This window comes from Aspergillus foveolatus, assembly GCF_047715535.1.
Source record: "Aspergillus foveolatus strain CBS 279.81 unplaced genomic scaffold BDW70scaffold_189, whole genome shotgun sequence".
NCBI lineage: Eukaryota > Fungi > Ascomycota > Eurotiomycetes > Eurotiales > Aspergillaceae > Aspergillus > Aspergillus foveolatus.
In genome coordinates this window covers 1-15,208 of record NW_027396253.1, presented here as the reverse complement: position 1 = coordinate 15,208, position 15,208 = coordinate 1, and the positions used below count along the sequence as shown (strand labels likewise).

General features: G+C 48.7%; 5 protein-coding genes across 5 annotated transcripts; 3 read left to right on the top strand and 2 right to left on the bottom strand.

The window, feature by feature from the left end:
- Positions 1-516: 516 nt before the first annotated feature.
- BDW70DRAFT_145820 (uncharacterized protein) lies at positions 517-800 on the bottom strand. Its single transcript, XM_073738485.1, has one exon. It carries the CDS (start codon positions 782-784, stop codon positions 575-577), a length of 210 nt encoding a protein of 69 aa, XP_073590650.1. The 5' UTR covers positions 785-800; the 3' UTR covers positions 517-574.
- A 5,202-nt stretch (positions 801-6,002) lies between these two features.
- On the top strand, positions 6,003-6,691 carry BDW70DRAFT_154642 (uncharacterized protein; the record flags this gene model as incomplete). Its single annotated transcript, XM_073739897.1, has 2 exons — positions 6,003-6,286; positions 6,364-6,691. 2 exons carry the CDS (start codon positions 6,003-6,005, stop codon positions 6,689-6,691), a joined length of 612 nt encoding a protein of 203 aa, XP_073590649.1.
- Positions 6,692-7,401: 710 nt separating this feature from the next.
- On the top strand, positions 7,402-8,466 carry BDW70DRAFT_167369 (uncharacterized protein; the record flags this gene model as incomplete). The annotated part of the gene is made up of 1 exon (XM_073742214.1): positions 7,402-8,466. The coding sequence occupies exon 1, from the start codon at positions 7,465-7,467 to the stop codon at positions 8,464-8,466; it is 1,002 nt and encodes a 333-aa protein (XP_073590648.1). The 5' UTR covers positions 7,402-7,464.
- A 1-nt stretch (position 8,467) lies between these two features.
- BDW70DRAFT_145816 (CHAT domain-containing protein) lies at positions 8,468-13,022 on the bottom strand. The gene has a single exon (XM_073738484.1). It carries the CDS (start codon positions 12,731-12,733, stop codon positions 8,684-8,686), a length of 4,050 nt encoding a protein of 1,349 aa, XP_073590647.1. The 5' UTR covers positions 12,734-13,022; the 3' UTR covers positions 8,468-8,683.
- Positions 13,023-13,192: 170 nt separating this feature from the next.
- Positions 13,193-15,085, top strand: BDW70DRAFT_145814 (uncharacterized protein). Its single transcript, XM_073738483.1, has 4 exons — positions 13,193-13,244; positions 13,336-13,961; positions 14,015-14,200; positions 14,259-15,085. The coding sequence occupies exons 2-4, from the start codon at positions 13,819-13,821 to the stop codon at positions 14,842-14,844; spliced, it is 915 nt and encodes a 304-aa protein (XP_073590646.1). The 5' UTR covers positions 13,193-13,244; positions 13,336-13,818; the 3' UTR covers positions 14,845-15,085.
- Positions 15,086-15,208: the final 123 nt, after the last annotated feature.

Sequence of the window (15,208 nt, the reverse complement as noted above, 5' to 3'; positions counted from 1 at the left end):
CTGATCAACACGCCCGGAGTCCAATGGTCCGAGCTTGCTACCAAGCTTGCCATTCAGGCAAAGCATATAAGAAGCTCGACGGTTACTGTTTATTAGTTCTTTAGCGAATTCTTCTCTAGTCCAATGCTACTTGTTAGTATCAACGACTCTAGCTCGTGACAATATGTCCTACAAAAGGATAAGACAAAAAAACATGAATAAGGTAGTTTTTGCAACCTACCTACATGAGCACGGGAAAAGTAGGTATTCCATAGCCAGTTAATAACTGTCGCAGGCTATGGCTGGGTCTTGGTTATCGGCAATACCCTCAACCAAAGGTCTAAACAAGGTTACATCTGTCTGAACCAAGGTACGGAAAAGTCAAAAGTGTTGACGTATGTCCAGAAAAGTTGATAAAAGGGAGGAGAGAGGGTTCATGTTTCTGTCTTTTATTTGTTTCTCTAAGCTTGTGATACTCGTTTATACAGGACAGCTAGTTGAAAATAATACTACCTACGCCCGTGACAATAACTACTTGTGTCACGAGCTAGAGTCGTTGATACTAACAAGTAGCATTGGGCTAGAGAAGAATTCGTTAAAGAACTAATAAACAGTAACCGTCGAGCTTCTTATATGCTTTGCCTGAATGGCAAGCTTGGTAGCAAGCTCGGACTATTGGACTCCGGGCGTGTTGATCAGTATCGAGCATTTTAGTCACGTTGATCATGTTGATCACATTGATCTTGTTAATCCTGTTGATCATGTTGTTGATCATGTTGTTGATCATGTCAATCATGTCCAGCATGTCCGGCTTACCCAGCTCGTCACATAAGCCTCCCCTTCCTCCCGCGGCCCTCCCGTTCAAGGCGGCCTGTGGGCGTAACTTCCCCGGCAGCAACATGCTGTTCCCAGATATCTAGGGCTTCGGCTTCTTCAAAGTTCACTCGCGGTTCCCACGTCAGTTCCCTGTAGCCGAGCCAACGTACCAGGACCTTGCTGCAATATCCGCGTCCAAGTGGCATTTTGCGCTTATCAATTATTTCCTCCACAAACCATTCATGGTTTCCATCAACTAGAACTGCCAGGGGCTGATAGTCAGTATGACTTTGGCTCGGGAAAGGGTCCTCAGATGCAGGCCGAAGCAATGATGTATGGAAAACATTGTGAATCCCTGGGGGTGTGTCTAAGCGATAGGCGTGTAAGCTTATAACTTCTGTAACAGTGAATTTGGCATGTTAACTGTCAAGCTTCTTGCTTGGGCAGTCTGTTTGTATATTCTGGAGATCCAGCCAAACCTTTTGGTTGACTTTGTACTTCGGGGCAGCATTGCAGTAATAGTTTGAGTATTCTTCCTGATGCCGCTGCGCAGTGGCAAGTTCTAATATAGCCATATATAGAGTTTCCTTCAACTTCCAAGCAATATGCTCTCCTTGTTCCTTAGGAGTGCAGGTCAGGTCATCTGGATATAGAGGTCCTTCTAATTGTTCAATTTCCAGTGGTTCGACATTGTATCCATGATCTAGGAAGAAGGGACTGACTCCAGTACTTGCTGCGTCCCTTCTATTAATAGGCAGCTGGGCAAGTGGCAGGCGTTGGACCCAGTCGTCTTGTGCATAGTTACAGAAGTGACGGAGGTACTGTTCAATAACATTATTCATATGCTCTGTTTGGCCGTCAGTTTGTGGGTGGAAGGCTGTTGATAGTTGTCTTTTGATGCCTAATAAGTTGCAGAAGTGTTCCCAAACACCACTAGTAAATTAAGTGCCCCGGTCAGACGTGATAGCGCTCGGGATCCCATGATGGCCAATAAGGTGCGTAATTAGTAGCTGGGCCATGGTTTCTGAGTCTGTTCTCTTACACGGTACTAGGATGACACCCTTGCTGAGCCAGTCTACAATCACCATAAGATCTTCGCAGATGTTTGATGTTGGTAGTTTTGTCACAAAGTCAATGGCAATCTCCTGCTATTTCTGGTCTGGTATAGGTAATAGCTTGAGCAAGCCTTGTTGTCAGTCTCTCTATACAGCATTGGCTCCACATTCATCACAGTTAGCCACATACCGTGGTATATCCTTGCTCATCTCAGGCCAGAAAATGTTTCTTGTGATCATGGCGTACAGGCTGTTTCGCCCGGGATGGCCAGTCAACCTAGATCCATGTGATTCTTCCATGATTCGGGTTCTTAGAGGTTCGCTTGCCGGGACCCAACGTCGGGAACGGAAAAGGAGGGCGCCTTCAGATGATATCGAACATTCAGAGGGTGAGACATGTATCCTTAGTCTGCCCGGGAAGCTCTGTCCATTCTCTTTAATAATCTTGGTGGCTTCCTGCAGGACTTCGTCGTTCTCCCAGGCTGTCTTCCATTGTTCCTCAGGTGGCTTATTCTCTTCAGCTTGGTTATTATGGTTGACGGCGTTGTGATAGAGTTTGGTGACAGTTTCAGGGTTGACTATATCCGCGCGCTTTGATTGGTCAATCGGCTCCTTCGGTGTTGCTCCAAGATTTGTGTCGTGTCTAGATAGATGCTATTCTTTGATATTATCTAGTGTTAGTAGCTGTTTTTCTTGTATTTTGAATTAATTGTCATCCACCCCGGCTGGCATTATCCTGTTCCCGGCATGATAATGCATCCAGGTGAGCTGCTAGCTTGCCTGGTCGGTATTTAAGGTGGAAGTTGAAGTGACTAAGTATATCCGCCCAGCGCATTTGTCGTTCATTAAGGCGTCTGATTGTTGCAAAGTACCGTAGGTTCTTGTGGTCTGTAACAATGGTGAAGTCCTTTAAGCTCATGAGCTCTGATTCCCAAGCCTTCAGGCCATTGATAATCGCCAGCAATTCCTTGTCATGGATTTCATAGTTGCATTCTGCAGGGGAGTTCTTTTTTGAATAGTATGCACAGGGCCGTAGTGCCCCATTATTGTCATACTGTGATAATACTCCTCCAGTAGCCCAGTTTGATGCATCAGCTTTGAAGACTGTTTCTTAATCAGGGTCAAATTATATAAGGATAGGAGCTGTTGCAAACATCTGTTTTAGCTGTTCAAACTGGGAGGTATGCTCCTTGGTCCACAGGAACTTGATGCCTTTCTGTGTCAGGTTGGTAAGTGGGCGTACCAGGTCTGAAAAATTCTGTATAAACCGTCAGTAGAAGTTCGCAAAGCCTAGGAAGGAACGTACTCCCTTGACTGATGTAGGAGTTTGCCATTCAAGGATAGCTTTGACTTTTTCAGGGTCTATCTGTACGCCCTTTTCTGCATTGATGATAAATCCAAGGTACTTGGTGGATTTAACTTCAAAATCACATTTGTCAATGTCAAGCTGCAGGCCTGCTTCGCCTAGTTTCTTAAGGACCTGCTGTACATGGCTGCAGTGTTCCTCTAGTGAGCTGTTGGTAAAGACCAACACATCATCCAAATATGTAGAGGCGAATTCATCCAGAAAGTTGTGTAAGGTCTAGTTGATATAATGTTGGAATGTACTTGGGGTATTTGCCAACCCAAAAGGAGTGACCAACCATTCATATAGCCTAAAACAAGTCCTGAAAGCTGTCTTCCATTCATCCCCAGGATAGATCTGGATCTTGTGGAAGGCAGCAATGACATCAAGTTTTGTAAACTACTTAGCCTTAGAGATATGTTCCAAAGTTTCATTTATCAAGGGCAGGGGATAATAATCCTTCTTTGTGATGGTATTTAGTGCGCGGTAATCAGTGCAGAACCATAAACCACTACCTGGCTTCTTTACAAGTAGTACTGGAACTGCTGCAGATGAGTAGCTGACATGGATAAAATTCTTGTCTAGCAGCTCAGTGAGGGTTTTCTGTAGTACTAGTAGTTTGTCACGGGACATACTGTACAAGGGTCCCCAGGGGACCTCGAGTTCTTTTCCATCCAGGCTAGTAAGGAGTTCGATCTGATGATCTGCCCCTTCTCTGTGTGGTGGTAGCTGGTCGGCTTTGCTGCGGTCGAAGACATGTAGAAATTCATGGTAGTGCAGGGGTAGCTTTGTTCGGGGGTTGGTATGCTTTTTATCTTGTAATGCTTTTTCAATATCCTTCAGGCTCACAGTAGATATTTGTACGCGGTGACCCTTCTTTTGCCGTTTTATCCAGGCTGCAATGGCAGCGGCATTCACGCGGTGGATTGCCACTGGGGATGGTTCCTTGTTTATCTCAATACAACAGCCATCAACAAACTGCAGGCAGGGTCCGTTAGTATCTATGTTGGCTTGTTGATGTTGCATCCAGGGTGTACCTAGAATCATGTCTGTGCCGTTACCTAGCTGTGGGGCAATATAAGTATATATAGCTGGCTGGTAGTGGCCATCAATATCAATAGATAAGCGAGCAATGCTGGTAATAGTGCTGTTATTGCTGCTTTCTCCTTTATAGTCTTCCATCTCAATTGGCTGCAGGAGCTGTTCATGCTCTAGTTGAAGCTTCTTGACAAGTTGTTCAGAAATTATCGCGTAGAAGGTATATCCAGTATCAATCAGGGCCTTGCAGAAGTGTTCTTTATTAACAATTAAAGATACTGTAAACTCAGGACCGTCAAACCTAACTATCTTCCTGAAAGTGTTGTATCCTTTCAGGACATTGTCTGTTTAACTAATCTCCTTTATCTCCTTTGGGTTTCTGGCCGCCAACTTGTTATTCACATTAACCATCCAACTCGCCCAGGTAAGAGTCTCTTCACTGGGCGTTGTCTTTTCCCTGGTCCTGTGGATTCCTCATCTTCCAGGACTGGCTCTGAGACCCTTAAGGCTTGTGTGTATGTAGGCGGGACTGCGGGAGCGTAGGGGCATCCTTGGACTATATGACCACTTACTCTGCAGCACATACAAAGTCTCTCATTTATTCATCTCTGTCTCTCTATTCCATCTACCTACTTGGCACGGTGCTGAGTACAAGACATAGCAGGACTTGGTTCCTAATCTATTGGATCAATGGCTGGTGCTGGGTAACTAGTAGGCGTAGGGGTAGGAGTAGATTGTGACGAGCTACGCCCGAAGTCTTGATTCGAGCATTGCCCGAATTGCGACGAGCCGGATAAGCCGGACATACTGGACACGATCAACATGATCAACAACATGATCAACAGGATTAATAAGATCAACATGATCAACATGACCAACGTGACCAATATGCTCGATACTGATCAACACGCTCGGAGTCCAATGGTCCAAGCTTGCTACCAAGCTTGCCATTCAGGCAAAGCATATAAGAAGCTCGACGGTCACTGTTTATTAGTTCTTTAGCGAATTCTTCTCTAGTCCAATGCTACTTGTTAGTATCAACGACTCTAGCTCGTGACACCAATACCTCTTCCTGGCGCAGGGATAGCCTATGCCTGTGGTCGCGGAGTTCTGCTTGAGATTGAAGTCCCTTCAACCGATCATATAGGGTTTGGGGAAGTAGATTATAAATCAATGCAGCTTGACGAGGACTGGGAATATTTTTATTTTTTAAACCATTTATCGCGCATTGGATCCTGCCCTCTTGCTCGATCAATTATTGTTTGGTTTTACGCGCTTTTCGTGGCATGGTGGTCGGTTGAAGTTGGTGGTGGCTGGCGCGTTCGGATTTTTTGGAGGTCTACGAACTGACCGGGATTCACGAACCGACCGGGAATTACGTTAGAAGGATGGCGGTAGGTATCCATCAAAGGCGCCTTAGCTGCCCCAAGATCGACGACTCCATCACCTGTCCTGAATATGCTAGCGCCACCCCCGCGTATATGGTCCGCGCTGCCTCCTGTCACACTTTCTTGTTTTCCGATGATATCTGGCTCCTGTAAAGTCTAACTCGGAATCCGTACCATGGATACATCTACTCAAAGGCACACGACCAGTCATCTGGACCCCGTTGAGGCCGGTCTGGATCTAGGTCTGTAAATCATCGGATGAATGGCAATTATGCTGATGTCTCTACCAAGTTCAAGTGCCTAGAACCATAAATGATCCGTTCATCCGCAGGAATTGCCCAACAAATTTCGTTCCATAAACTTGCCCAGGACCCAACAGTAATGCCGTTCGGACACTTCTTCAGACATGCAAATGAACCAGCCGTGCAGCAAGGCTGGGGCCCTCTGATAACTGCATCCAAGCAACCTACCCCACTGTTCACCCGGCTCCTAGATGCAATATTCACCTATTTCACCAACGTCCCACCAGCCAACCCTACGGGCTTCGATCCCGTAAAATATGCTTCTGTCTTCACGGCTATGTTCTACTCCGACAACAACAATCACAGCCGCCGCTACTACATGTTTGCGTCAGAGAACCATATGCCCGCGCCTGAGCAATTTGCGTATCTGGCCATGGCATATTCTACCGCACTCATCGCATCCAACACATAATGAATGGCGCAACCCCTGTACTCACAAGAGATGGATTTCATCTGGTAATGTTGAGAGATACGTTGGGGGATCCCGAGATACAGTACCAACGATTCAATGCGTTTCTGGCCGCCCACGGAGGTAATTTGGTGGATCCCATGACTGGCCGGCGGTTCCCGTCAGTGCCCATTCCTCGTGATTCAGTGCCCAGGGAGATGGATTCGGAAACATGGTCGAGAGAGGCACAGATGACGAGGGATTTCAACGAGGAGTTTGGAGTATATCTCGAAGAGCTCGATAGAATAGGAGGTTGGAGGCATGGTGTGACCATGGCTAGTATGGTGCCTGGGGTCTGGGTGAATGGATATCTTGGATAGCTACCTGCCTATATATTATCCTGCAATATGCCTGTGAGGAAGCATTGATTTTAACATCACCTTGAATGGCATACATTACGTCGATAGGATAACGATGCCAAAAGCCGCCTTCGTCCTGGACAATGTCCAAAGGCCGGTATAAGCTGTATTCGTAGAGACCGGCGATATGAACCAATCGATGCCCGGAAAAATTACTGGGACGAGAGCTAAGCCTCCCCATGCCCGTTCGAACCCGTGACCATGGCTTGTTTTCACTGCTTAATAGCTACTATCGTGCTCCGTAGTCCTTTGCCACAATGGAATTATAAGGACTGGCTGCTCGTCAGTTGCTAGCACTTTGATGAACGAAGCTCCATCGATTCATTGTGATCATATCCAAGACATCGCCTGTCCGGAGTCCCGTATCATTCACCATGTCCAGCTTCACCCGTTATGCCCAGCCTGACTCGACGTGGTCCCGGTTCAAACGAGGGTTCCAAAGCGGTTTTGTGGCCGGTTTTGGAGCTACACAGCAATCTTTACACCGGCACCTGGACACATTCGGTAGCCCGAAATATGTCATTATCAATGGTGTTGCCTTGAACAAAGTTCAGCTCATCCACCTCCATCTGAAGGGGTATTATCCGCCCGCTGGTAACTTCTGGTCAGTTGCATCCGTATAATTCCAGCGCCCGACGCATATGACTTACTTCTATCGTGACGTTAGGTACGATGGTGGATGCGGTGCATGGGGCAAGCTTGGTGGGCCATGCCTCGGGATACTGCCTCCAAACATGAACATGGGCGGCGGTCCCCTCCTACGGGGAGTGTGCTCTCCTAATACGACCGGTGCCACTGTAAACGGACGTTTGCTTCACGTCTTGGACACTCTAAAGTTAATCGCGAACGGCGTCCCTCTGTATCTGGGTCCCTTGTGGATCAATAAGGATGGTCAATATGGTATTGAGAGCAGCTTAGCACCCATTGGAAGGTTTAATATCTACAACATGGCCGTGCGCTTGTTTCCTGGTGCCGAGGCATTTTCTCCAACACAACTAGATGGAACTACTCGAGCTCGTTTGGAGAAGGAGTTGAATGACATGTTCTATAATGAGAACACGCCTTCATATGCTCGGTATCCTCGTGACGGCTTTGGTAGCCGCTCATATTATAGACAGCCAGCCACCTCAACCCCGAGCCCAGGGAGGCCACGGCAATCGGAAAGAGAGCCCCGAGCCAGACGTGAACACGAGCAACAGGCTCAAAAGGAGAGGGAGGGGAATTGCGAGCGAGTACGTCGGGAACGCGAGGAAAGATTCAAAAGGGAGCAACGGGATCGTGAGGACACACTCAGAAAGGAACAACAAGAGCGTGAAGCGAAAGCCAGACGCGAAGATGCCGCGAGACGCCAACGCGCCAAAGCCGCAGAGGAAGCTAAAGCGAAACGGTGGAAGGAGTATAACCGCGCTTGGGAAGAGCTCAAAATATCAACGGTAGCCTCTCGTATGAGTAAGAATCCGCGCACATCAATTCCCTGGCCGACCGACGCCGGATCGTTTCGAAGTTGTCGAGACGTGGATCAGGCTGATATTGAAGCATTCCTTCGATACGGTGTTTCGTTAGATGCGGAGGCTCAACTACTTCCTATTTTGAAAGTGGAGCGGTTGAGGTGGCATCCTGACAAGATACAGCACTTATTCTGTGCACGGGTGGATGAAGCTACGATAAACAAGGTTACAGAGATATCGCAGATTGTAAACCAACTCTACACGTATGAGCAAGCAAGGAGGGGTTAAAGAATGGGGGGAACTGTCGATATGTACCTAGAATATACAATCTGACATGACGGATGTAATCACTTTTGCAACCTTGACCTTTCATTCCAGCCAAGAGGAGGAATTCCGATTGTGCCGATGCTGAACCCTCTCCATCGAACCTGGGATTCTGGCCAGAGTGACCGAGAAGAGTAGCATATCACCATGCCTTGCCGGCACCATTGACGACTCCATCCTTCTATCCGTCTGGAGCTGACCCCACAATCTTGACACTCCCACATCCAACCAGAGCAAATGGAGCCCAATTGGGAGGCGAGGTAAAGTCCGCTTTTCCTTCCGTTAGTATCTCCCGTAATTCATCCAGCCGATACTTTAGCTTATCATAATTGCCGTCCGGCCTGGCGCTTGTGCCCTTGGTGGCTCGCCACAGGTTCTCCAGTTCATTAATCAGTGCCAGTGCGCTTTGTTCGTCTAGCCGGTAGAAAGCTCGGACGGCCTGATGCCAGGCGTCTGCCACGGATATCGCAGTACCTGAACGGGGGTTTCCGTGTGCCGATAGTATCTTGTAGAACAAATGCATCAATAGCATGGTTGATTGGTCGCAGACTTTCCATAGGCCCCCAAGGAATGCCTGGGCACCAGATTGAAGTACAGCATGTGCGAACCCCACAAGGTCATCACCGGAGCTGATCTGGCCTTTACCACTTAGGCAGCAACTGAAAACCACTAACGAGGCGCTGCATTTTTTTGTGGCCATGTCGAGGACACGAAATCTGTCGCCGAGGATTGTGGATTCCCAGGGCGAGGAGAAATTTTCAGTACCATGAGATGCGATATGGATGAGTTCAGCTGCTTCGATGGATTGCAAGAACTCGTCCCTCTTGACCGGTTCTACGCCAAAGGAACTGCAGACCGAGACCACTTCAGGGCCAACATAAACTATTGGTTTGACTTCACCACAGTCTGCTACCGCGCAAATCCTGGTGGCCGGCCGGGATTTGGCTGCTTTTTCAGAAATCCGTTGCAGAACGGCCAAACTCGGTGCCTGGTAGAACGGCTTTGCCAGGACCAAGGGCTCGCCGTCCAGCATCAATGCACCAAGAGGAAATACGTTCAGATATGAAGTAGGTACAAAGATGACAGTATCACTGCCACGAAGATGTTCAGCAAAAGGTTCAATCAGATGGGTAGATATCCTAGCCGCGATATCATTAAGACCCGCCTTCAGGTTGTCCGCCTCAGAGGGCGTTGGGTCCTTTTGAAAGGCTAATATCTTTCCAAGATATCTGACAACCAGTCTGCGTAGTGCGTATGTTCCGATGTCAGACTGGTGCACTGATCGGATGCCTGACGATGAGATGCACAGGGCAATCATGCCACTCATACAAATGCCAACTTCTATGACGATCGCGCCCGGAGGAATTGAGCTAAGAAGAGCGCTTATATCTGGGCGAAACATGGTGTTCTTGAAAATCTGTGCCGTGGTCTCGTCCCTACCCTTAAGAGCTTCTTCAACTGGATCGAATATATCCGCAGGAATCTCGAGCTTGCTTGCAACATTGCGTGCCCTCTCGGAAAAGGACCGCTCATCCCCTGGCGCGGACTGTGAATGGACCAATGTTGACAGCAGGCGATTTCGAGTTGCCTCTTCCATCCATGCTTGAAGGCTCTCCACGCCTGCAGAATCATGTGCCTGTAGTATATCGAGTAAAGTTCTTGCCCGTCCTTGCTCGAGAAAGATGAGCGTTTGATCTAGCCAAGAAGAGGCAGGTAGACGGCACTCTTGTGGACTTTTCGCCCCAGTCCGCTGGGACAGCGCGAATGACGTTCGAGCGAGCCCGCAAAATAACTCTGCAGTGTGTAGCGTCGAGTAAGCCCTGCGTCGGTCGTCGGGGTTTGGAATCATAGATCTCAGATTTTCAACCTGGTGTAGACTGTCTAGGTAATTATCGATCGCTTTGTGGAGCTCCATATCCCGCTCATACAAAGCACCAATGAAGGTGAGCAGTTGCCAGGTGTCTGGCTTTGGCTGTGTCCTTAATTTATCGAAAAAGCCAGGGAGCACGGTGGCGATATTCCGCAGTATCCTAGGTCCCTTATCCCAAGCCTGGGCCATGAAGCACATAGATATATCCTGTTCGGCAGTATCCGTGCAAACTTTTATCGCGTGTTCCCGAACATCACTAGGGACTCCTTTGCGATCGCAGACCAGACGAATGTCCTCTACCCCACCTCTAACGAACCAATCGGAGAGGAAGCCTGGGAGGGCCTGTCTCATGTCATCTACCCAACCAAGTTGTCCTAGTATAGGAATCTTCTGGGCGAGCACATCCCTTAGCCTGAGAGTGCTCTCTGAATCGCAAGTGGAGACAAATGCTTTAAGTTGGCCATCAGCGGCGTCCATATCTCCTCTTCCGATTGCCTCGAAGGAACCTTCAATAGCTTGACAATAACTGGCGATAAACTTATTTTGCGCCTCATATGTTTGCCTGAAGTAGGCCATCTCGGATTCAAGAGACCCAAGTTGTGGGTCGTTGAGATGATGCCTTGCCTCGTCACCCAAAGGTACAAATTCCATGAAATCAGGGGGACTCCTTGGGGGATCATTCGGTTGAAAGCCCCGGCGTACTTCTTCCCACTGAGAACGTAGATTCTCATTTCCCGTCATCGAACAGACAGATTTGACCAACTTGTCGAACCCGAGCAGGAGTGAATTCCTTGAATCACGGAGGTGGTGAAGGTCGAATCCATGAGACACAATGTCGTCAATATATGCGAAAGCGCGGTGTATAATTCCGGAGGGCTTTATGCTCTCCGTGACCTTTGCCTGCGCGAGTGTCCAGTTGTGTGTTTGCCTGAACAATGTAATAAATGCCTCCGCTGTAAAAAGAGAACCTAGAGGACTGTTCAATGCCTCGTGGTACACGGCAGCACATTCACAACAAGCAGTAGCCACGCTAGTGTTCTTATGTTGCGCGAACTGAAAGTGAGCAAATCGAAGTATCAATGCCCCAAGGAAGCGGGAGAGCTTGGAGCTTTGTGCTTCGTGCAGCTCGGTCCCTAGGCGTCTCGCTGTCTCCATAGCGTATGCACGCCTTCCACGGCTACAACTAAGCAGAGCGAGATGACAGGTCACCAGCTGTTGGTTAAAGGTGTCCTTGACAAAGAGCCTGAGCGCTGTTGTGAAATTTTCCTCAGCCTGTACGAACTGGGCGCAGTCAGGCCCCGCCTTAGATCGGATCCCTTCTGCGTGATTCACACAGCCCTTGCGGAGGTAGACAGCGGCTTGACCCCTTGGGGCACAGGCAGCCTCCATATAAAAACGGGCTTCTTCATAGCGCCTCTGCGTCTCTTCATTATCCTCCAGCAAAAAGGTTGACTCTAATGCATCCCACGCCATATTCTCCCACCCGTTGTCGCGCAACTCACACATCAAGTTGAACGCTATTGGGCTCGTGTACGAGGGGGACAATATGCGATCTCCTTCATTTATTTTGCACAGGCCCATGCCCGCATAGTCCAGGGCATTTTCATATTCGGCTTCGAGGTGGGTAAAAGCTGGGTGATCATTTGAGGCTCCCTTCGCCCATTCGATATCGTTCGACATTCTCTGCAGGAGATTCTGGAAAGTTGAATTCCTTGAATGACTCATGTCGCTTGCTATGGTACCAGACAAATATGGAACTGGAAAATTCAGGAAACTCAGGTTCCCTTCCTGACCCTGTGGTAGAGACTCCGCAGTAACAAGTGGTGTAAAATCACGGTGAACAAGGTAGGAAAAGTGCAAAGTATCCAGGAAAGACCATATGTCCAGAATCACGGCCTGTTCTAGCCTCTCGACCAATGTTGTAGATTCGGCAGCACATATGGCTCGTCCAGCCTCTTTGGCCTGTGCGTACAGAGCCTTCAAATGAGAATCGTCCTTCCACAACCTTTCATATGGATCCCCAGGGATCATCGCAAATGCAATAGCTGTTGGGCGATGCTGCAGCATGGCAGCATAGAATTCGTACATCCGCCCACGCAGCATCCAGATCCGGTCGAGCCCTTCGTGTCGCATGGCTATAAGCTTTTGGACATGTTGACGAGCCTTTGCAAAATCTCCCGAGATCGTGTAGTAAATGGCCCGGAGAAGCGTTGCTCTTGCTTTCTGAGTTATTGAACACGGTTTTGCGATAACCTCTTGCTCAAGAGCCGAAATGGAACGGTCGGCATCCTCATAGCTACCACGATACTCGTCTGGAAGTATGGATCCCCCAAACACTTCACAGATCTCCATAAAGTCCATTGTCACTAGGAATAGGCTTCGAGAGGTGGTAGTGAATGTGTTGTACGAGGAAGTTGAAGGAATCAAGACTTGTATGACTTTATGAACTACTGTCGTAGCGATGCAAATGCAGGCAAGAGGACGCTTGCTCGGGTTGCAGGCGAGAGGTTCGATTCTTATCAGGGTCGCACAGCGGTCCTTCGCACCTTCCTAATAGTGCACAGTCCTGTACAGCCCCGAACTTACTTATCGGGTCTGGCCTATTGGGAGACCGTCCATCCCCATGGATCAACTCGAGCATGCGCAAGACCACAAGGCCTGATCTGTTACAGACATCCTGGATCGCCAACAAATCCTGAGGGACACCTCCTGACCGTACAGCCACCGTTCTAGGCCGCCAGCGCCCTTGTCAGATGACCAGCACGAACCATAAAAGCTTCGACAGGTTCAGACCGCTTTCAGTACTGACGGACGCATCGCGATTTCGATTGCATCACGATTTCTCAGGCATGGTAAGCCGCGCAGTCCCAGGGTGAGTGCGCCTAATTATCATTCATGTTCTCGAACAGTATGCGTGCTCTACATATTCATAAGTATGCTATACACATACTGATGTAAGCTAGATTATCACGTAGCGTGAACAAGCTCCTTCAACGCACGTCATTAAGTCGAACACTGCCTTACAGTGTGGTTCGATGAGACTTGGCTGTCAAACCGCCAATCCCATTTTGTCTACTGAATTCTGAGTCCAGACTCACGGATATTTTGGTACACGCTCGAATGATTGTGGCTGTTACCTGAAAATGGAGGCACCGCCCACTTGCTTTCCGTGGAATCCACAGGACAGGCGCCTGGAAACCGAATCTAGCCGCGCTGTCCCAGTTCACCAACTTTCCCCAGTGGCGTGGTACTCTAGTTTTGATGAGCAATTGTTCTGACTGGTGATCATGATCTAACCCGACAACGATCGCCTGACACTATCAGGGATATGTCAATCTCCCGCTAAGCCGCACTATTCTTTTGGAGGTTCCATATAAGGAGGCAGAAGAACACTCAAGGCCATTGGGAGGTGGCACTAAAACACGGACAAGATCTGGTCAAATAACATGCCCAGGAACAACGAGAAACACTATTTCCTCTACGGGTTCGGGAAGAAGCCCGCCCAGCTATGTCTTGGCCACCTGTGCTTTGGGCACTATTCCAAAGCGACTGATGATTCCCTGTGGTATTCGGCTGGTGAGGTTCTTGAGTACTAGCCACTCCCTTTCTTATCTGATATTTGGCTTACTTGTAAAATCATAGGGCCGATGAACTTGAAAAGTCCGCACATGTCTTCGGGATTAAGAACCAGCTCTTCGTGACAGACCCGTCGGTAAAGATCTCGCCTGAAATCAACGCGCTCGATCTTGCCTCGCTGGGATTTTCCTTCTCCAAGTCCAACTCGATGTTCGTATACGCAAAAACAGGGCGTAAGATTGAACTACGGGAGTATGTGGCCTCTCCCAACCACCCGAGTGCTCGGATATTCAGCTAACTTGCGGCGCAGTCCCCGAGGGTTCCTTGAAGAGAGGGTTTTGGCAAGGGAGACCTGCAAGGAAACCCTCAAGAGGTGGTTGGTTGTAGCCAACCCCAGCCTCAAGACACGGATCACCAGCCCGAAAATTTGGTACTTGACAGGACTGTACGAACTAGCGGATACTGTGACCTTTAGCCAAAGCAAAAGCACCTTTGGCGCCCGAGGTGGCATCTCCGCCGACTTACTTGCGGCGCTGGGTGTTCCTCTAGGCGCCAGTGCCGAAGCGGAAAGAATTAAAAACGATTTTCAACATGCACAAATCAAGGAGCCACTTGTGTGGGCTGCAAGGTATCAACTGCTAGATGCCAGGTATGTACATGTCAAAGACGATAAACTTGTGCCCGAAAACCTGGTGTCCCTGGGGTCCCACCCACTACAATCCGAGGGCAATTTTCGCGACGCGGAACCTACAGCCAATTACGCTGAGCTTTCGCTTATTGAACCTGACCCGGACTTAGTCACAGAGTGCCCACCGGTGGAGTCCGATGAATATTGGGATCGAATCAAAAAGGAGGAGAAAAGGTGGGAACGCATGGAGTCGGCCGAAGCAATCTAGGTGGTATGAGCGTGTTTGCGCCCGTTATTCTTGTGATTTGACCTGTAACGGGCGTAGGTAGTAGACCTGGGCAGAACCCATGGGCCGGCCCATTCGGCCCATTCGACCCATTCGACCCATTTTAGGGCAAAATTTAGTGGGTATGTGGCTTTCATAATTTATGCAATTTACGCGAACTCTTGGCTGTAATGCATTCGTAACAATAATAGGTATAATTAGACCTGGGCATGGGCCGGCCCATTTGGGTCGGCCCATGAATGGGTCGGTCAGCCCACGATTTGGCCCATTTGGCCCATTTAGCTCCCAAATATGCATAATTAATATGCAAAATATCCAAAGTTACTAGCGTATTTTATAGCCGTCT